This window comes from Chelonia mydas, chromosome 2 (genome assembly GCF_015237465.2).
Source record: "Chelonia mydas isolate rCheMyd1 chromosome 2, rCheMyd1.pri.v2, whole genome shotgun sequence".
NCBI lineage: Eukaryota > Metazoa > Chordata > Testudines > Cheloniidae > Chelonia > Chelonia mydas.
Window position 1 is genome coordinate 111,904,496 of NC_057850.1, and position 22,748 is coordinate 111,927,243.

At 42.4% G+C, this 22,748-nt stretch overlaps 1 protein-coding gene across 4 annotated transcripts; it reads left to right on the forward strand.

Moving 5' to 3' along the window:
- Positions 1-22,395, forward strand: TFAP2A (transcription factor AP-2 alpha). Of its 4 annotated transcripts, none has more exons than XM_037893169.2 (7): positions 1-127; positions 8,651-9,085; positions 12,129-12,180; positions 14,537-14,768; positions 16,150-16,268; positions 18,399-18,540; positions 20,339-22,395. In XM_037893169.2, the coding sequence occupies exons 1-7, from the start codon at positions 95-97 to the stop codon at positions 20,625-20,627; spliced, it is 1,302 nt and encodes a 433-aa protein (XP_037749097.1). In that variant the 5' UTR covers positions 1-94; the 3' UTR covers positions 20,628-22,395. The 4 variants fall into 4 exon arrangements, with proteins under 4 accessions (XP_037749097.1, XP_037749096.1, XP_037749095.1 ...); XM_037893168.2 differs by lacking the exon at positions 1-127 and adding an exon at positions 3,848-4,137; XM_037893167.2 differs by lacking the exon at positions 1-127 and adding an exon at positions 6,256-6,576.
- Positions 22,396-22,748: the final 353 nt, after the last annotated feature.

Sequence of the window (22,748 nt, forward strand, 5' to 3'; positions counted from 1 at the left end):
GGAAGATTTGCCTAAAGAGATCACGGGGAAGCAGCGGACGGATCACTCAGTCCATGACCAGCAGGGACTTTGTGTTCGGGAGCCCGCGGCCAGAATGTCAATTCTTGCAAAAATGGGAGACTGGCAGGTAATGCAATCTCCCTTTTCTTGTGTGCCGGGGTGGGGATGGTTATGGAACTAGAGATCTAGCCCAGAAAGGTGAGACTATCAGCCCTTGGGGGAGCTTAGGAGCCCTGCCACAGAGGAGAAAAACACCCCAGGTCCAGTTATTTGTGGATCGGTGATGAATGTTCTTTCACCGGGAGGCCCAATTCAACAGGTGGGAAATCTCCGCGAGCCAGTGACTTTTCCAAGGAAATTCCCACGTACATGGGAATGATGCAAGAGAAGTAATTGGCGTTTAAAAGCCCTTGGCTCTAGTGATTTCATGATCTCAGCTCCCTAAGGTGACTGAATTTGCCCCCAGGTTTGTCGAATGGACATGTGTACCTGTAAGTTATCCAGTTTCTGCAAGTAACTCTTTCCGTAGACATTATTGTTTCCAGGCATACTTAAAGTATGATCATACTTAGCTCTTAAGAGCGTTTCATTTGTGGGATCTCTATATATAACTTAGCCAAAGTGGTGGCTGCTCTGCAGACTTTATGGAACAGGTCTGGAGGATGCGGGAATGGTCACTTGTAACAGTTTTTAAAAATCACAGGATAGGTGCTGTCGCTACAGTCTGATCGGACGGGCAGCAGCGTGCCGCTAGGATGCAGCCCATATTATCTGGATAACAAGTTTAATTTCTTTTCAATCTATGTGTCTTCATCGAACGACTCTTCTCTTTTAGTCAGGGCCCTTGGATGACTAGATGAAATCGTTCAGTTAGATTATTTTGTTTTTAAAATGGGTAAGACAGAGGGAAACTCACACAGGTGGCATCACAGCAGACTTCCACAGCCTCTTGCAAATCATGATTGCCTTCTAATAGCATAGCCACAATCCTGCTGTGAAATATAATATTTAAACATGGCGCTCTTATATCACAGAAAACTGCTCTTTTTGGGTAACCGTATTATAATATAGGAGACAATATGGTTATTTCCTTTTCTTACCTTTTTTTAAACAATATATTTAAGTCGCACTCACTGATTGATTGATTTATTATAGCAGTAGCAGGTTGTTTTGAAGGAAATAGAGTTTACTTTGTACACTGTAGGTTATTGCATTTTTACCTTCCGGGTCTAGTACAAGTGATCAAAAGAGAAGGATTTTTTGAATTAAGCAAACTCTAATACAATAGTATTTTTGGTTTATCTTGCTTTAAATCTCTTACTGTTTTTTCTTTACGTTCAGACCTAACTTTGTGGCCACCTAAATGAACATAATTTAAGATTTGCTTAAGCAATGTGTTACTGTGCATAAATCCACTTCCACCATTCAGCAAAATGTATAAAAGAATTAGCAAGTGAGGGCAAGACAATAGTTCTTAAGCTAGAGACTGGGGGGAGAAATACCCCCACTGTTATTCAAGCAATGTAGTGGTGACCATTTTTGTAACTATATACTTAATTCAGATCAGTGATCAGAAATTAGTGTCATGGAATAGTGAATTAGTGTAATGGAATATTAAAACAGCGTTTTAAGAGACCCACTCACGTGCTTACATAAAGGCAGAGCTGGTAGATCTGCTGTTATTACAGTGGGCTGGAGTTTCTTGAAATGCTCCGGGTTCTAGCACACCTGACATTATGATTTCGAAACCTGCCCTTATTGCAAATCCAGAGGCAATAAGAAACCTCGGCCCTGTTTCATCTGATACCGAACGCTGAAAACTCGTAGTTGTAAATGTGGCCTTGCAGGCTGGGAACTGCTCTGCCAATCGGTCGGTGAATATATCAGGCTGCCTGCATTGTCCGGTTTCTCCAGATCACCTAATTAAGCACAACAGGCCTCGACTGTTGCAACCCCACCAAAAATGGTAATGCAGCTCGCCTATTGATCTGCCTTTAGAGTGATCTTCCACGCCCGTTATCATCTGGGAGCGAAGCTGTGCTCTGATGGTTGGATCCTCAGCGTACTCATTCACATTCAATTAGCTGAGCTGTCATGGTAATGACGTTTATCCAGACCTGGCCCGACTGACTCCAGAGCATGGCTCTGGCACAAGGTGGGTCCTTTCAGGAGTCCCCTCTTTTTGCATAAACTGTAGAGACTCATCTGCCAGCTCCATGTGAACCTTAACAGGAGTAAAACAACAGTTTACTCTCATGGCACTTGAAGACAAAGGCGGAGTTCAAAAGAACATCGAGGGGGGAAAGAATTGGAGAGAAACGAGATACGCCCACGACATTTCGGGGGGCAGAAACAAACCAACCCAAATGTCTGCAGCCTTCATTGCTCACGCAAAAGATGTAGGTATGTAGGTCTGACATTGCTCTGGGTTGGGCCTGCAGCGGGCGCTTCATCTCCCAGAGATGTCCGTGGGCTTTCGCCTGGAGATTCAGGGGAGCATATTTATCCTCCAGCTGGGTAAATCCTTCCTTGAAGATGAGAGCTTGCTGTGTGGAAGGTTGCACAGACCTGTAGAGCCAGCCAGCTGTTGTGCTACAAAAGAAATGAGCGTGTCTAGTTAGAAATCGGGCCTTACATTGCCCTGCCTTCACCCACACACCCCCACAAAAAAAACCCCGTGCCCTTCGCCAGCCTCAGATAACCCCCAACTGGTTCAAAAACATAATTCTCCAGCGAAATGTGGGAAATGGCTCCCAACCCTCAGCCTCTTCAAGAGCGCATAGCTGTGTGCCTGGCGGAGGGGCCGAGGCCGTGAAACTGCCCCCACCAGCTGTCCAGACACAGTCAGCGGTCGGGCTGAAAGGGTCACGGGGACGTTTAGAAGTGGATGTGGTTAAAAAGGCTTTCGGGGTTTTCAAAGGCAATGCAAGGTACTGCCCAAGAACCCGATTAGAATGAACGCTGGGGGTAAGTGAGGTCGCGGCGTTTCGGAGTTGCTGAACAGATCAAAGAAGCACATGGGTGGAAGGTGCCTGTCTAAACCTGGGGAGGCATGGGCAGCCCGGTGAGCCACCAGAGAGTGACTCAGCATTCGTAACATTACCGAATAATAAAGAACTCGTCACTGGTTTCATTCATGATGAGAATCTTGTCCCCATCGCGGGGGAGGGAATTGGTCAGAGTTAGTTCTCTCTGGTCATTTTCCTGGATACTGTTAAGCTAATAAACTCTCCACCTAAGAAACAACAAAGTTTGATTCGTCCTTATGCCAAATAGCTTGCAAAAGAGTTTCTGGCTGCAAATGTGTTTGCATCATACTTTGGATAATGTTTTGGATCTTCGGTTTTTATTTTATTTTTTTTAAAGAACTGTAGTTATGCAATAGAAAGCATCACCCCAGCGATACAAAACAGTTTACAAAAGAAAAAGCCTTACAAAGAAAAAAAAAGACGGAGGAAAACAAAAGCCACCGTGTTAGTGGAATAACCTCGTTAGACAAAGATGCTAATTTATTTTCTCCTCGCTTTGACTTTGGTTTATTTAAACCAGTAAAGTCTTTATGTGCAGGTGGGATGGGGGTTGCTCAGGCTAATCAATCACCCCCCACCCCCACCCCCAGTATGAAAATCGAGTAGTGGGTGCTTCTTTGATTTCTCTCTGTACTTTTCTCCACGCCGGAAGCCAAGAGGCAAAAGCAGCGGCAGCGGCAACAACAACTGGGGCGGGGGAGGGGCGCGGGGAGAGAGAGAGCGCGATGTACACTTGCCCAAATCTAGGCTCGCATTTTCTCCCCCTCCAAAAGAGCTCAGTTGTTTGGATAAAGCCTTTTGCTTGGGGGTCCTTTATACCTGTGTCCACTGTTGCAGGTTGTTGTGCTGGAGAGCAATTGGACTATTGTTGCTATGCTAATGAGGCGATTAGGCTGTTGGTAAAGAGCTGGAAAAGGGAAAAGTTTCTACCATTAGAGGGAGATCTCAGAGCGCTCACAGGAGCTCTGCAAACACTCCACCAGCCGCACTCTGCATACCAGAGAGGCTCCACTTTAGTGAGAGACAGGGAGAAACAAATCCGCTCTCGCGCCAATCCATGAAAATGCTTTGGAAACTGACGGATAATATCAAATATGAGGAATGTGAGGTAAGCGCTTCCCTGGGCTGGGGGCAACCAACGGGCCCAGCAGCTGTGAATGGGACCGTGCAGCATCCATCGATCCGTGAATTTCGTTTAGGAAACTTCTGCTTCTTCGCCAGTCTTCTTTGCAGCCTTACAGTTGGAAACAATGGCATTGGGCTAGGGAGCCTTTAACCAGGAACTTTGGGGCTGTTGGAAAATCGCTTTTGTCAGAAGTATATGAGAAAAAAGCAGACTGGAGAATATAATAGCATCTGTAGCTAGAGCATGTATGTAGTACCTAGAATGATTCCATCCCTCAATATGGAGGGATGAATGGATGAATGGAAAGGCAAAGAGAAAAAGAGGAAATAATTATTTTCACACGAGAGATGCCAGAGGGATCCCAAACATTTGCGAAAGACTGATGCTTAAAATGATATTTTGGGTGTAAGGGCTAGTTAGGAAAACTGAGTTGTACAATGATCAAGAATCAGTGGATGAACTAAAATCAAACCTTTTTGAACGTACACCCAGTCTAATTAATTGTCTAGCTTTTGAGTCTATTATTTTAACAACTTTTAACATAAAATCCGCCTGCTTATTTTTTTTTTTTTACTTTGAGCGACTCAGTATGCACGTCTGTGGAGAGAGAAAGAGGTGTAGTGATAGATACAAAAATATTCCGAACAAATCGACAGAATGAAACCGACAAATGCTATTTTTAAACGTTTCGCCAAAGTTGCTGTATGCAGTGCATCTAAACAGAGTCATAAAGAGCGCTGCTGCTTTTAAAACATATTTTGGTTGTACTCTATGAGAGAATTTACACATCGAAACCCTAATCTGATCTTTCAAGGTACATATCTTGGGTCTTTCATTTCCCTCCGAATCCGCTGACTTCTTTTTGTAATGCTGTAAATAGAAAGGAACCGGCGAATCACTAGACCCGAAGATTACTCAAATAAATATGTTTCAGTGTGGGGCTGATAATTGGGGGGTGATTCTGTCTACAGATGACAAAGTGAATAGACTGGGTGCGGTGCTAGCTTGTCTTCGCTGGGAATCCAAAACTAGCTTTATATGAATGATGCATCAGGGTTTCCCCTCCCCGCCCCAAAAAAATATTTCTCGACTGGTTTAGGAGGAAAACAATTCCTCTTCACCCTGGATCGGTGTGTAACTGTGCGCGTGTGAGTGTGGAATTGGTTGTAAGTATCTTTTGTTGCCTTGTGCTATTGTGACTTTGCACGGAGGTGCTAAATCCAGGTGCGGATCCACGAGCCCTGGTGTGTTAGTTTCGGTGTTTTCTTCGAGAGGAAATAGCGGTGCAGTCTGGTGTCTTTCTCTGGCTTGGAAACAGGAGTTTTAGGTGTCCTTGCAGGGCAGTAATTAAGCTTTTCGTACTCGCTCTGGACAGACTGGTATTCGACCCCGGGAGAGTGAACAGGATCTTTTCAAAATAACAACAACAGTAACAATACATGGGTGACACACGTTCTCCTGAGACGTTACAGCCGCACTGTGTGTGACAAGAGGCGAGAGCATCCGCTCCCCGGGTGACAGAGAAACGGGTAGCTACTTTCCCTGTGGCAGCGTGCCGCGGAGACCTGGTGATGCACGTTTCGGCGCGGGATTAAAGCTTTATTTGGTTAGGTGCGTGCACGGTTTTGTAGGAACATGCAAGGAGGCAAGGCGCCGGTTGTTATGATAACCCCGCAGTCCGCCAGCAGCAGCGGCAGCCGCTCGGGAAAGTGGAGCAGGCATGTCATCTTTTAGGGAGTTGCTGTTTGGGAGTTGCACAGCCAGTCCGACGGGTTGTGCCGGGGCTGGGAGCCCCAGCTTGCCAGGGCCGGGAGTCGCCTCCCTTTCCGTCCCCTTTCCCCCCGACCGCAACACCGCCTGTCCCCGATCCTCCCAACGGGAGGGGAAGCGCATCGGATGCACTTTGGGGCTCCCCGGCTCCCCTCGCCCGGCTCCAGCCGGCACCAGAGCGGGGCTAGGAGGAGAAGGGGGCGAGACAAAGTTTCCCAGCTCGCTTCCGGGACTCCTTGGCAGGACGCGACTGGGGCTGAGCCCCGGCGCCTCTCTCCTGCCTGATTCCTCGCGGGGATCGAGCGGGGGCTGAACGGCAAAGAGGGGACCACAGGTAGAGGGGGCGGCGGCGGCGCTGCAGCCCGGGGCCCCGGTCAAGCCCCTCTCCGCGGCTCTCGCTCGGGCTCTCGCGGCGGGCTGGGTTGGGGCCGTCGAACCATGGAGGTGCGGCTCGGCGAGGCGCAGCAGGCGGCGGCGGCGGCGGCGGGAGAGCAGCTTGGCCCCGCGGATCAGCCCCAGCTGAAAGGTGGTGGCGGCGGAGACTGCAGCAAAGGGCCCGAGAGCGGCTCGGGCAGCAAGAGAGGAGCAGGCGCCCAGCAGCTGCTGTCCCTGGCATTTGAGGCAGCAGGGTACTCGCAGCAGCCGCCCGAGGTGTGCCCCGCTCTTTACTGCGGACTTGGGGGGCCCCTCTCCCAACCTCTGTCTCTTCCTCCCTCTCTTTCCCATTCCCCCTCTCCCTTTCTCTCCTCCCTTCCCCACTCTCCTCTTTCCTCCCCCCCCGTCTCACTCCGTTTCCCACCCTCTCCCTCTCCCTGCATCTCTTTCTCTTTCACTTTTGCGTGCCCTGCAACCTTTTAAAATGTTGCCCCTTTCCTGTGATTCGTCAGACGCAGCAGCATGTCCCCTCTCTCTCCCTCTCTCTCCCTTTTTGTCTCTCTCTCTCTCTCTCCCTCTCTCTCCTCCATCCCTGATTAGATACACTGATTCTTCATTCAATGGACGTCATTTAGAACAGACTCTGCCTTGAGTTGCTTCCTCGCTTCACGCTCGATTTCCAGCCATTCTTCCCTTATTAAGTATTCGTGTAATATTAATAGTCATGAATATCTGCTATTAGGAGTCTCAAGGAAGGCAGCAGAGCTCTGTTATTAGGAGCTCAAGTGGAGCAGCAGCTAAGTCAAAGAAGGAGAAAAGAGAGAGAGAGGGAGGAGGAAAAAAAGGATTAAGAAACAAACACACACAAAAAACTTTGAATTCTAAAATCAAGACAGGATAGAGATCGCCTTTTCAACATCAAATGAAGGGCATCAGGAATTTGTTCAAGTTCTGATGGATTATAGCAGAGCTTCCTCGATGCACGAGAAGCCTTGGCGTTGTGGTCTTGTAGTCATAGTGTAGAGCTGGGCTTCTACCACTTCTCCTTTTTTTTGTGTGCGAGTGTGTGTGTGTGGGTGCACATTGGGGCACTTTTCTCTGATTTTTCTACCCTGACTTGTTATCCCAGACTCTTCGCAGATGTTAGTACACAGTTTTTCAGCTATGGTGAGTTGTTTCAGCATTATATCTTAGGGGGTTTTTGCCTTATTGTTGTTGTCGATGATGATGTTGGTACTTTGGATTTTACACCCAGGTTTCCTACGAGGACATTTCTGCCCCCACCCCCCTCCAAGTCAATCTTTTAGCTTTTTTTCCTGGCTGCCTCAAGTGAACTACAAAAGGCTTGTTTGTACCATATCCGCCTTTATTTCTTCACTTTCCCACTTGTAATTGGGCTATATTCAGTATTTCTTCTTTTCTCCTTTTTCGAGATAATAACTTCATGTGCTATACAATCTATATCATGTAATGATAGCTCTCTTATCTCTCCTCTCCTCTTTGGGGGCTATTCATTTATCTTAGACATACCTATGGGCTTTTATTTGGTAACCCTTCCCCCTAGTTCCAATTATAAACTGACAAAACAATGCGCATTCATTTTATTTTTGTTTATATTTATCCAGCTGTGTGTCTTAAGATGTTCTACCTTTTCATTATTTATGCAGTATTTTATCTCCTTCGGTTTGCTTTCCACCTCAATTAAATATTTTTCATTTAAATTGTATCCTGTAGCATAAATCTCTAGAAAGCAGCGCGTATCTATTGAATGGGGGTGAAAAGGCATATCGTAATATCGTGTTTAAACATTTGTGAAACTTGTAATTTAAATGATTGCTTTATTTCAAGCATTTTAGACACACTTCTATGTTTAATCGTAATAAAATGGCAGTGCTCTTTGAGTATCTCTTTTTCTTAGATACATTAAAGATAATCTAAACAATAATATTGTTTTAGTTCTGTTTAAAGCCAGCAGAATACATTTTGGTACTGGTGAGGTTGATTTTTTCTTTTTTAAGAACAACGTCCATTTAAAAACAAATCTTTTAAAAGAAATGTTTCATGCTCCAGTGTAAGAATACGAATTCTGGCCAGTATCTATTGTAAATACATACTGCATTTCCACTGGGATGGGTTGTTTTTTTTAAAAAAAATCTTTTTAGTTTTGTTGCCACAATGTAAAGAGAAAAGTCACAGACAGGAAAATCTCCAGGTCTGCTTTTCTCTGCTGGGCAGCAAATGAATTGCAAATCTTGCTTGATCGTTGCATGGGTGAAATTTACAAGCCAATTTTACTGTAAACAGTTTGATTTTATCTTTTCTTTTCTTCTCTTCTCTTCTTCCCCCTCAGGATCGTCACGATGGCACCAGCAATGGGACAGCCCGGTTACCCCAGTTGGGGTCTGTAGGTCAATCTCCCTACACCAGCGCCCCTCCACTCTCCCACACCCCCAACGCTGACTTTCAGCCCCCATACTTCCCTCCTCCTTACCAGCCCATTTACCCCCAGTCTCAAGATCCTTATTCCCACGTTAATGACCCCTATAGCCTGAATCCCCTCCATGCCCAACCTCAACCCCAGCATCCAGGATGGCCAGGACAGAGACAAAGCCAGGAGGCTGGGCTCTTACACACACACCGGGGGTTACCCCACCAGCTATCCGGCCTGGACCCTCGTAGGGATTACCGGCGGCATGAGGATCTACTGCATGGACCCCATGGGCTCAGCTCAGGACTAGGAGACATTCCTATCCATTCGATACCTCATGCTATAGAAGATGTACCGGTAAGGAGGATGCATACGGTCTATGTTATTCACCCACAACTACAATTTCATGACCGAGTGTGTGCCTTTTCTCAGCAGAAATTATAGTTGCCCAAGGCAGTGTGTAAGGAGTGGTAAGGCTTTTGTCACACGAAAGAATTCAACCTAAACAGCAGCAAAACCAAAAATGCCAAGGCTCCCACCTAGAACAATAGGTTCCTGCAGCTATACCCACACATCCTCTGCCTTAACAGTGTCCACTAAAATAGAAATAAATCAAATTAGTGTCATCATTAGCAATATATTTCATTTTCAAAGACAATAAGCTGTTACCATAGGAAGAATATTTAATCCCGCCATTGGGCCTTGCATTTGGGATTGCTCACTGCCTTGGGGAAAAAACATTAGTCTGAAATGCAAGAGCTCATTAAATGCCCTCCCAGCCAAAGATTTAAAAAAAAAAAGTGGAAGAAAGTGGCCTAAGAAGAAAAATCAGTTCTTAGTGATTACGGAATTGGCATATGGTACAATGACGTCTCAAGTTGTAAGAGGATACATCCAGATTCTCTACTCTAAAGGAATTATGTGACAAATCAGAGAGGAGGTATATTAAAATGCTGCCTTATTCTTTTAGCTGGAGTGCTAAGGGATGACCTCATAAATCATTAGCAATAGGTTATCAAATTCTATCCAGACCTCCTACACCCTATATTAAATTAAATGTTTGGAGACTATTGGATAATACATTATTTTTGGTCTAATTCTGTTATCAATAAATACAGTTTAAAATGATTGCTAATTAAGCATGACATTAGCACATTGGCTATTTCCAGTGCAAGATGGCTATTGTTCATTTGCAAGTACTCTAGTGGTGCCATGTGATCTAAAGAATTTGTTTCTGATCAAAGTTCATATTTCTAGTTTTCTCCCTGCAAAAAAGATTTAGAACTTGCCAATAAATTTATTAAAGTTCATGGAGCTCCCGCTAAGAGGCTAAAGCCGCTTCAGTTATAGGGGAAGGAGGAGGGGAATTGTGGTATCTGGATGTGATTTTTGCTAAAATGCCATCCCAAATTACAGGATCAAATATTACAACAATATATCCGTTGACAGTTTAATGAGTACAGTTTCATGTTGCAAGGATAATGTTCAGATGGACTTACCTATTTTTTGGTCATTTTGAAACCTTTTGTAAATTATACCTGGGGAAATAGTGAATTTATTACAGCTCTCTTCTGGCTAAATTAACCACAGAAAATTGCTGCTTATGTTTAGCAGTTTTGCAATAAACGCATACATTTCCCCAAGTGGAGGATTTAGTAAGCAAATTAGATCCGTTGAAAACAGATCGATTCTTTTAACTTGAAATAAAACGTCATGAAGGCAATATTTAGAAGAAACTGATTTGCTCACTGCCAGGTCATAGTTACTGTAGAAACATGACCTTAAATATTTCTCTGAATCCGCCCTTCCTGCAATTGTACTTTGTTAAAGTGGACGGTCTTGGAGACCCCTTTTTACAGATATTTTAAGTGCATATCATTTTATTAGTCTTTCAAGCACCTATGAATTCTTATCACTGCTATACTTCGTGAAAGCCATCTGGTGTAAAACGTTAAATTAGTCCAGTCATTTTTTTCCTGTAAAACTGAAACAGCAGGATGCATGAGCAAATAAAATAAAACAAATAAGAGAATGTATCTTCTGAGAGTATTATTCAGTTAGGCAAAACAAAACGTTCTTTTAAAGGAATTTGGGTCAGGAAAAAGGTCATTCTGAATTCTCCCGTTGCTGCAACAGTTAACCTTTAATAAAAATCACTGCTAAATATTTAAGAAAATCCAGTAGATGGTGCAAATTATTTAATCATAAATATCTCTGTGGGATTTTAAATTTAATAGTCCTCGCTGTATGGGATATGTGTAGAAATAACACAAATAAAAGTATTATGCCACACTACATTTACTTTATGGGTTTAGGGTGCATGCATAAAGGGATCATATTTCCCCATATAGTTAAAACACAAGAACTGCAGCAGTAGTCATTTCTGAACATTTCTCAATTTAATTATACTTAAATCCAGAAGCACTTTAGGCAAGTTACAAATGAGAGCATTGAGTATAATAAAACCTGTAATAAAGCAACTTAGTACCATCCACCCGGAATCATTGAGATCAGGCACAATTAACAGGAGCATAAATCCAAGACAGAATGGAAAATGTTAGAATCAGTATTATTGTTGGACAAAGACTAGAGAAGGAAGTAATAGTTTTTTAAATGGTAATGCCTGTGTTTTGTAACGATTGCGAAATCTTCTATCTCAGCAGCACTGGTGTTAATTTGTAAACACAGCCAGACATTATATTGCCTGTCAGTTTTTGAATTAGAAAACATGATTTCATTTTACTTTCTAATCACGTTTTGACTCCGGCACATAAAATCCATCTGCAAAAGAAACAACAAAACCTGCTAGTGGACAATAGTAAAGCAATCGGCTCTTTATTCTGTTTTCATAGCACTTTCCCGATCTTCATTTCAAGCAGTGATTCTCCCCCGCCTCCCCGCCTGTTTTCCACAGTGAAAGTGTGCTAATACTTTGCCTCCTTCTCGCATCCCCTCCCTTAAAATGTTTCCAAATGATTTCCAGTGCTCCCCCCCCCCCCACCCCCAGTTATTTCTCCGCTAGCTTCCATTGTGCTTTCCTCTGCCCTCGCGGCAGTAGGCACAGGAGCAACACTTGGCGTACTTGATTGCTGTTATAATAGGAATTCTTTTTAAAGAGTTGAGGTACAAAACAAAACGGTGACTTGGATTTCAGGGTCACAATTGCACTTTGCGGCAACTCCAGGTGTTTTTATTTCGAAGGAGAGGAAAGAGGGGGAGGAATCCTAAAGCTTTCTTTAATTTGGAAATGCCAAAATCCCAATAAACGGAAATCAGATGTTTACATATAAATTGTAGGGAAGAGAAAAAATAATTGATAACACACACACAGCCTTCCTGACATTCGTTTCCCTTTGTTATGATTATACATTTACCTCCCTATGTATTTCTTTTGTTGCAGCATGTAGAAGACCCGGGTATTAACATCCCAGATCAAACTGTAATTAAGAAAGGTAAGCCATTTCCTTTAGCATTCCAAGCATGTCCTCACAAGCTGGGTATTACTGAAGAGAGAACTTGCTAAGCTTCCCCCCACCCCTTTTTTTTCTTTCAAATATAATTTATTAAAGGGTTGTGAATGGAAAATAAAATAGATCATCAGTGTTGAAAGCAGCCTTCATTTAGTAGTACGGTTTGCAGTTTGTACAAGAAAATGTTGCAATATTAGCTCAGATTCAGTGTTTTAGTTCATTATAATGCATTTCACTTTTGTAATTAGATCAATTAATCCAACTGAGTGGCATTATTTATCCATGTTGAGAATTTGGGGTTTCTGGAATGGTAAGAAATGTTTTCCATATATATATATATTTTTTTTACATGATGATGAGTAAAAATGGTAGATGGCTTTGTAGAAAAGGTGTTAGGTTCTTTAGTCTGATCATTGTGAAGGTTGTTTAGACGTGGGTCTTTAGGAGTGGTTGTGAAAATGGTTCCTAACTGTGTAAAAGATATTTTGTGCTTTCATTAAAATCTGGTTTCCCATCTTCCTTCAAATGACCCTAAGGATTATGAAAATATTGTTCAAGGTAGTTTTTGGTTCTTGATGAAAAGATGGAAAGTGATTGGTTTGCATTTGGATTCTGTTTAGTGAGCTGTTGTTGGAGTAAAACTCATTGAGTTGAATGCTTAGCTATTATTCGCTCTGAGCAATAGCATGCTTATATTTTGTTGGCAAGGTAATAATATTTGGGTATTCTATGCACCACCAGAGGATGATACTATATAAAGCGGTTCTCCTTTCTTATTCTAATCAGTATACAGTAAGCTAGTTTAAAGTTTCATTTTTCTATCTGTGAAGCCTTTGTCACGTCAAATTAGATGTGCAAGGGATAAATCTTAAGAGATGCTCTTTCCAAGTCGACATGATAATTGGCTCTTTTATTAGTAATCTCAAGAGTTCGTTTAACTCCTATTGTCTCTATTAGCCTCCCCAGAGCTATTAATGTCACAAGTGATCTATCCAAAACCTAGAGCCCCCCCATAGGTTTGGACTATCCCCACTAAAGTAAAGATGTAGGGGGGAAAGCAGCACACATGAGGAAAGAGAAAGAGAGTAAACATTTATAATGTACCCCTGTGGAACTTGAATGCAACCTAAATTCCATGCAAAATAATCTGGACATGTTTCAGTTGTGCTTAGTAATGCTGGCTACTGCAAGGGCTCAGTACGCTTTTTGGTGGCCCCGAATTTATTCCAACAATGGCCTGAACCTGACTGCCTGGGGGTGGGGAATATAGGATGATTTTTATTTTTGGTAGATATGTAGTTAAACACCCAAGGTTTCTGGGCAGATGTAGTCATTCACAGGGAAGGTGCTGTAATTTGCTCTTCAGTGTTTCTTTTACTGGCGAACACTGCACAGGCGTTTCAGAATATATTCCTTTTTCCTCTTACACACTGAAAACATGGTAGCACAAGTTAAGGCACACAGCCCTCACTCTCTTTTGCAGTTATCCGCATCGAAATACATACATCAGTTTAGCATTTTGTACTATATTAATATGCAGCTGGCTGCTTTTTGAAACCGCCTGTGAATTGCCCTCTTCCCAGTTTTAAAATATTCGGCTTGATGTGACACCACTTTTAGAGGGGCCTTGCTATTAAAAACTAAAAACAGACACTTGCTTGTGTGGCTGGCTCATACCAACTTGCTTCTAAGGCCTAGCTTATTTCAGGAGAAAGCAAATGTGCACCTTGATTATTAGACTGGGTCTAGATTTTGTAAGTGGTATTTTTAACGGGGGGCTTCCAGATACCAAACATACAACCAAACATACAACTTAAATCTGCGTGTGAGTCCATTTATTCATTATTGCCCGCATTTAAGGGCAAACGGAGACCTTGGCAATTGGGTTTGGCTAAAGCCTCTCGCACTGACCAGTGGGTCGCCTCCCAGCCCACGGGGGGTGGGGGGGGGGGAGAGAGGCAGCTTCACAGCGGGTTTAGTAACCTGGACGGGGGGCTCTTCTCCGTAACCAGGGCCCGGCAGCGGAGCCCCACCGGCAGCGCGCAGCCGCTGCACTGACAGCAGCTACTCGCTGGGTCTTTTCTCCCCTCGGGCTCGCTTGAGTCCGAAACAGCGCCAGCCCCCCCCCCGCGCCCGCCTTCCCCTCACCCCCTCTTCTTCCCCACCTCTCCCTGCCGCCCCCTCCCCACCCCGGCGCTGCCTCATCCCAGTCCTGCGCCGTCCCTCCTGCGCTCCTCCGCCCGCTGCGACCCGCTCCCCGCTCGCACGTGGCGCGGAGGCCGGCTGGGGGCTGCCGCGGCGCTGCGGGGCCCTAACACCGCCCCCTTGTCCGCTGCAGGCCCCGTGTCCCTCTCCAAGTCTAACAGCAACGCCGTCTCCGCCATCCCCATCAACAAGGACGCGCTCTTCGGCGGGGTGGTGAACCCCAACGAGGTCTTCTGCTCCGTGCCGGGCCGCCTCTCCCTGCTCAGCTCCACCTCCAAGTACAAGGTCACGGTGGCGGAAGTGCAGAGACGCCTCTCCCCGCCCGAGTGCCTCAACGCGTCCCTGCTGGGCGGGGTGCTCCGGAGGTGAGGGGAGGAGGGAGCCGACGGGGCGGGGCCAGGAGGGACAGGAGAGGAGGGGAGGGGAGAGAGGAGACAAATCCCCCCCCCAGCGTGGCCGGGCCGGGCCGGCCTCTGCTCGCTGTTTCGCGCGCTGTCCGCAGTCAGCCCCCGGAGCCCGTGGCAGGGCGCGTGCAGCCGCGCCAGGGCCCTGGCGACATCCCGGCAGGGCTGCAGCCGCGGTCCCTGCCCCCCGCCCCCCAGACACTTGCCGGCAGTCCCGTGTAGCATGCCCCAGCATGCCCCAGCCCGCCACTGCAATTAGTGCAACGCCACCCCAGCCCGCCCTCTGCCTCCAAGCCCTCGCCCCATCGCACCCACCCGGCCACGGGCAACAGCTGCGGCCCCACGAGGCGAGGCCACCTCTCCTCAGCATCATCCCATGAGGTCACTGCAGCCATAGCAACCCAGGCCAGTCGACAACTGCACTAATGCAGCGCCACGAAATGATGTCGCCGCCACCAAACCATTTCTGTAGAAGGCTGCTGCTTGCCATGGTAGGATACGGCAAAGGGGAATAGTTTGCTTTAAAGTGACGCTTGGATCCTTGGCGATAATCGTTTTTGTGTGTGTTGTAATACACAAAGGATGCGGGAGATACCCTCCTCTCCCCAGTCTTTTTTCCCCCCTTATGAGAAATTTGGTATAGTAATTTTTCAAAAAGTTTGGGTTCTATATTCAAATGATGCAACCACACATTGGTGATTTCCTTCTGTCTTTCTTAGTTACCTAGGGGTTATAATCTAATCCACACAATTAAAGATCACTTGGGTAGGGAATAAAATCCAGAATTAATTAATAGGAAGCTTCATTTAAACAATTTATCTTAACCTGTCTCTGTTGAAAATAGTAGATAGGTATTTATAACTTAATCTATTTGCTGAATACAGTGAAGTTCTATAATGGTAACATAAGTTTTTGACCTTTTAGATTAGTCTGCTAAATAATACATTAGATATTGCAAATAAATCTACTTTAGCAAAGTTCCCATTAGGGGTAGTAATGTGTCAAGAGCTCTAAAATGATTATGGCTTTGGCCAAACAGATCTTGTAATACCCCTATGCTAGTATATGAATTGGTTTGGTAGGTTAGAAAACATTTTAACTATAAAACCACTCAAAATTAAAAAATAATGACAAAAAATATATCCTTTTCAGTTAATTTTGTATTCAGCTTTGCTTTAATTGCCTGTTCTTCATTCTTAGCTTTTCCCGGCATAAAACTTTCCTAAATGTCCCTTCATCATCAACATTATTTTCTAATACATTTTGGGAGGTTTTAAAAGGAACTGAAATATGACCTGGTGCAGATTAGTCATATTCTAAGTGGTTTTTATGTGTGAAACAGGGCGAAGTCTAAAAATGGAGGGAGATCTTTGAGAGAAAAACTGGACAAAATAGGATTAAACCTGCCAGCCGGGAGACGTAAAGCTGCTAATGTCACCCTGCTCACATCACTAGTGGAGGGTAAGTGACTCAAAGATTGGAAAGGGTTCATTTTTTGCCTAATAGGATAAATCCCCAATTTTTTGAGGCCTGTGTTCCTTGTTTGAAGGAGGTTATTTTATCTAATCTTCATGCTTGGGGAAAAATGTTAATTCTGGAACTGTGTCTTTTATGTTAACCTGAAATGTTTTTAAATATCTCTTGCATATTTAGCATTGCCATATATATTCACATACACACACACACACACACACACACACACTCAGGGTGCTATCTGCATTCTTATTCAGGTGAATTATCCGGCTGTAGTGAATTGACTTCAGTGAGAGAAAGTATGGGCCTATAGAAATTTCCTCTCTGAATAAGGACTTCAGGATCAGGCCCATAAGTATTACTTATGTGAGTGAAAGCTACAGGATTCAGCCAAAGGTTCAGTCCCCTCATTCCATCCTCCATCTACCACTGAGGACTAAGCAATTTTAAATTTAAAGAACTGCAGCTACTCAAAGTTAAGTCTCTTCTCCACCATAAACAACATAACAGTAAATCATTTAAGTTATTCTGACATCTGAGAAATGCGAGACCATTGCTTCCTGAATTAATTTGGGAATCCTTGACCTAAGTCATGATTTAACAGTGTCCTGAAAGCCTCAAAGTTGTACTCTTTCTCCTACCCACATTTCTTTTTTCTTTTGGTTCTCATTTTCAGAACATATGCTCGTTTTATTACACCGTGCTTCCCTGTTTTACTCTTAAAAAGGTGCAACTTCTTTAAGCCTTCAGACTTCATGTGCTTTAATATTTCTAATGTGGAAAGCTGAAAGAGGTGCAATCACTTTGTTAAAATGGTTACTTTGTCACAGACGCTTACAAAAAAATTAATCAGGGTCAGTTTAAAATATCTTTCCTCCTCTCCAGTTTTGTTTTTGACATTCCTTTACATTGATTTTGATTGAGTCTGTAGAGTGCTTTTAAGGATGCTTAAGTTAGCTTAAGTTTGGTTGTGCTGGAGGGATTTTATAGCTTTATTCTTTTTTGCTTTGTATCATAAGAGATGAAGTAAAAACATATAAAATTGCCAGACTTGATTCTTAATACAATAGTATCACTTTGGTTATTAAGTCCATTATATTTTACTGCTGAGTAAGTCTTTCTGATCTAAAATGGCTTTACAGTTGCACCAGCACTCTAGTGTAAGAAAAATAAAAAACAAGAGAACTTGCAAAAAGTCTAGATTTGATGGATGCTAATATTATTTGTGATGTTAATAAAGATGGAGAGTATTTTACAGTCATCTATTGTTCTATTTGGTTTTCACATACGAGGGCTTTAAGGAATTATTAAAAAAATAAGAACTATGGGTTGATTTTTCAGATAAACTGGTAATGGTGGCTAATTTTTTTGGATGATAGTATAAAAATTGTTTGGGCTTTGAGTCCCGTGGTGATGAGGCAGTTTCTAGAGTACTGTTATTGTTTATGATCCACTCCATTTTATGGAAACAAGCTCACTGGACTGAGGCTTTGAAGCTCTAATTGGCGCATGCGTTCTTCCGGAGCTGGAGCTAATGGCAGGAAGCCCTGCAGTAAAAAACAACTGGTTCAGGAAATTAAAACCAAAGATTTTCAAATCAACAAAACAGACAGACTCAGTGGAATGACCCTAAAATTCTCATGGTTAATCGTTTGGGGGGAACAGATAATTATATGCGATCAAGTTAAATTTTAAACACTTAGCTGTTTAATGCATTCTATTTAGAAGAGCTCTAGGAGTAATTATGATCAGTACTAATCATTTATATATTGTAAAAGAACATATATATATAATGTCAAGGCAAGTATATATTTCCAAAGAAAATAGTTAAAAATGAAATATATACTGTGTGTATCTATTTACTTAGCGAGAGATTTAAACTTACAAATACATACACATGATTTCACTTCTAACTCTTTTCTTGGACATATATATTTGCTTTGACCTAGATTACAGCAAAGCAAATTAATAAAATGAGGATATCTGTAATTTGCACACTAGGCAGTACACTTTAAGAGAAAGTCTAAGTGCAATACTGTATAGCTTTTGCTAATCTACTTTGCCCTATGTGCTGTGTATATTGATTCGATGTGCATTTCTCCTCACCCCCCTTTCCAGGAGAAGCAGTACATCTAGCTAGAGATTTTGGGTATGTCTGTGAGACAGAATTTCCTGCCAAAGCAGTTGCTGAATTTCTCAACCGACAACATTCCGATCCAAACGAGCAAGTCACAAGAAAAAACATGCTTCTAGCTACAAAGTAAGACATTTACCTTTCTGTTGTGTTACTGAGTTGTAAAGAAAAGCTCAGGTTTTGGGGCTTTTATTTTTGTTTGTTTGTTTTTTGCCATGCAGTAAATGGCTAATGATTTTGCAAATTGTAAGACTGTGAATATGCATTCATAGTATATATTACAGCAAAAAGTATATAACCAGCTTTATTTTCTAAAGTGAGTTTATGCAGATTTTCTTGAAAGCAGGTTGTGAAATCTTGGATGGATGTTTATTTAAAGAAAAACAATAATTCCTTAAAGGAAAACATTTGCTGGGCCTTTATCAATTTAGACACTAGGGGAAGGTTTCCTACTGACAGTAAAATAAAACTGGCACATTAAACTGATTTCAATTCATTAAATCTTTTTTTCTAAGCAGCTCTGTTACTTAGTGAATATAGGGATATTACAAATATATTTTAAATGACAATCTGTATGCAGTTAAAATGCGAGTGGAGTTTATCATTGGTGGGGCTGTCTAGGCTTCCAGGTGGTGTGTGAAAAGAAAATGATTGTTTTGATATGTTTGCTGGAAATTAAAAGGGTTGTTTAGTAGCCCTTAATTACCAATGGAGATGTCACTAAAGGGCACAGTGCCAGAGGGCACAGGCAGAGGATGGGAACCAGTTTATGGCTGGAAGACATTAACAGAGGTTTTAGAATACAAACTGTTTCAAAACACCTCTAATCTCTGCTATAAGGTATTATTTTCTCAACAATTTGTGCAGTGATTGTGATATAAAATATAACTTATGCACAACGTCCATATAGTCCTGTATCCTTCCTTTCCACCTCCATGAAAGGAAGTTTCTGGATCCCAGCCAGTGTCACCCTGGCCTTTGTGGAGAAAGTCTCATTTAAACTATATATATATACACACACACATAATAATTTTTTTTAAGAGCCTAATTTAAATCCTTAACTTCACCTCTCTGGCCCGAACCCAGTAGACCTTGGCTTTCCTCCTGCCACAGCCATTATCTAGCTTTGTCGAGAAGAGAATAAGTCTCTTCTATTTCAAAAACAGGATCTTCCACAAGGCAAATAAATACCTGAGCCACCTTCTTAATATTACTCACCATATATCCTGTTCCGTATTGCAGAGATACTCTAAGCTGCTTATTGATAATGTGCCAAAATATAACATTGGAGGAGGGACATAGAAATATTGTGATGACCTGCGTAGGATTGAAATGTTTGTGGTGTTAGTGTATGTGTGTGCGGGAGAGTGATTCGTGATGTGTTTGAAATGTTTGGTGCCTTTTGGGTGTGTTTGTGAGTGAGTTTTGATATGAGAGGTGGAGGATACATGAGAGAGTGTGAGTGAGTGAGAGAAATGTGTGTATTTGTGTGTGTGTGTGTGTGTGTGAGCGAAATGTGTGCGTTAGTGTGAAAGAGAAATTTCTCCGTGTGTGTGTGGGAGAGAGACACTGTGTGAAAAAAGAAGTATGTGTGTGTTGTGAAAGAGAGAAGCGTGTGTGTATGTGTGTGAAAGAGAGAAATGTTTGTGTGCATCTGTGAATGGGAGAGGTGGCGAGGGAAATGAAAGAGAGACCTGCTTGTCTGTGTGCCAGGGTGAGTGAGAGATATGTGTATATGTATTTGTGTGTGAGAGAGAGACAGCGTTTGTGTGTGTGACTCAGAGAGAGGCTATGAGTGTACAGGGGGAACAGTCCCCTTGATCTGAAGGCTTGTGTAATCTAGCAGGAAGACTGCACTGGCTTCGCTGCTGGCAACAATGGTTCATCTCTCTCTCTCTCTCTCACTGCTCCATTTGTACTGCAGACAGATCTGTAAAGAGTTCACCGACCTGCTGGCTCAGGACCGATCTCCCCTGGGGAACTCTCGGCCCAACCCTATCCTGGAGCCGGGCATCCAGAGCTGCCTGACCCACTTCAACCTCATCTCTCATGGATTTGGCAGCCCTGCGGTGTGCGCCGCCGTTACCGCCCTGCAGAACTATCTCACCGAGGCGCTCAAGGCCATGGACAAAATGTACCTCAGCAACAACCCCAACAACCACACAGACAACAGCACCAAAAGCGGCGACAAAGAGGAGAAGCACCGAAAGTGAGGATTTCCCCCCTTCCTGCATCCATCCATCCATCCATCCATTCATCCCCCTCCTAGCTCCCTCCCTCCCTCTCCAATCACCCCAGGCTACAGCAACAAAATCAATGCCCTTCTGCCCAGCCTGTTCTCTAACTCTGCAGGACTATGCTGTCCTTCCTCCCTTCCAGCCTTCAGCACTTCATATGCTCCCAGTTACTTCCCCACACCTCCTTACCCCGGTTTGGAGCCTGAGAGAACAGAAATGGGCGATGGAGCCAGCAAAGAAAAAAGTTCTGTCTGAGTTTGTGAACTTTTTAAAAAAAAAAAAAAAAAGCAAAAAGAGGAAAAAAATAAAAAAACCAAAACAAACAAAAAGAAAAGGAACTTTTTTTCTAAAAATATATAAAAAGAAATAAAAACAAATTAATAAATAATACTAAAATATAAATCTATGAGCTTCATCGGACTGAATCACCAACTCCCCTTGCATAAACTTCAGTTAAGATTGTAGCCATATTAAAAAAAATAAAACAAAAACAAACCTAAAGAAAAACAAAAGGCAAAAAGGTTTGATGACATTTTATCAGTATTGTGAATAAACTTGAACACAAAACACACGCAATTCCATGTCATGTCTTCAGTTGTAGAACTTTTTCCTGTCCAAGGTAAAGCGACCAACTTGAACTTTCTATTGCGACACGATTCACAGTTATTATATAAGGGAATCAGTGTTTATGTATGTATATATTTATTTATGTGTAATTTAATGGGAACTGTAAATATGGTGAGTCTGTTTTAAGCTTTTTTTTATTTATCTGGTGATCTTGTTTACCTCTTGTTTAGTGGGTTTTAAATCTTCCCTTCTTAGTTCATCATGTGGTTCATGGTACTTATTTAGAAATCAGAGGTTTTTTTTGTTTTGTTTTGTTTTTCTCTGGGATTCATCATTTTTTAGCCCTGTTGTAGCATGTTAAAGGCGACAATGAAGCAGCTGAACAAACAAAAGAAAATTGAATTTTTATATATAATTAGTATTACATTTAGTTTCTCATTGAAAAAGAAAAAAAAAATAAAGTGATGTTGGATCCAGGCAAGATTTTTAAACGTTAGTGGTTTTACAACTATTACGTGTTGTGGAAAAAAAAAGTTCATTTTCACCCACTGTCCTCCTGAAAGTATCATCAGAGCAATAAATTAATATTGTCTTTTAGATCAAGGTTTAGTTTTTCTTTTCTTTGCCCCCCCCCCCCCCCCCCCCCCAAGAACTTCAAATATTTGGGACCACCTGGTATCCTGTATTTCCACTGGCCATATTGGAAGCAGTTATAGTTGTATTGTATTGAGTTGTGCTGGCAGTAGTTTCCATGCCTGTCAATGTATCATAGTCCTTTGTTGCCCAGATAAATAAATATTTGATACGCTTTATGTCGATTTTTTTATTCAGTGGCTGTCTTTACCCAGGTGTATTTTTGTTCTTGGCAGTATTTTTTATTCAGGATGGTTACAGTAATTGAGTTTACCTCTCCCTTGACAATTGCTCTTTGCAATAAGCAGCTGAACCCATTGTTTCCCTCAAGTATAATAAAAACTTACTTTCAGCTTGGAGTTCAGAGCAGGGTATCATTTAGATATTCCACTGAGTCTGTATTCAGACAAATGACACAATAAAACACAATGTATTCTTTTGGATAAAAAATTGTCTGTACCAGTAAAGAAATGACACGCTATCTTTTCTTTACCCAAAACATAATTTTATTAAAAAAAATAAAGTTTTATTTTATTTATGTTGACCCTCTAGGTTTTTATTTGTGTTTTAATGATATATATATACACTGCACAAAATTATATATATATATATATATATTTTTTTATCCTGTACAAACATATATATAATTTTGTACAGGATGAAAAATATGTTATCATTTGTCTCAAGAAGACCATTTTAAAAACTAAAATGTTAACCAATCAGTACCAAGGAAATACTGAAAATTAATTGCTGTGCAATGTGGTTCTATTAACACATAGATTTGAATAATAATAATAATGACATTGCTACATAGTCTTTGGCAAGTAAACTTATCTAAAGATTTCTGGACTGTAGTTAAGTCTTGAGGAAGACAAATGATTTCAAATTCATCACAAT

Coding starts and splice junctions, on each gene's coding strand:
- TFAP2A (XM_037893167.2), top strand. CDS start 6,364: ATGGAGGTGCGGCTCGGCGAGGCGCAGCAGGCGGCGGCGGCGGCGGCG. Junction 14,769..16,149: donor CTGGGCGGGGTGCTCCGGAG/GTGAGGGGAGGA, acceptor TGTGTGAAACAG/GGCGAAGTCTAAAAATGGAG. Junction 18,541..20,338: donor AACATGCTTCTAGCTACAAA/GTAAGACATTTA, acceptor TTTGTACTGCAG/ACAGATCTGTAAAGAGTTCA.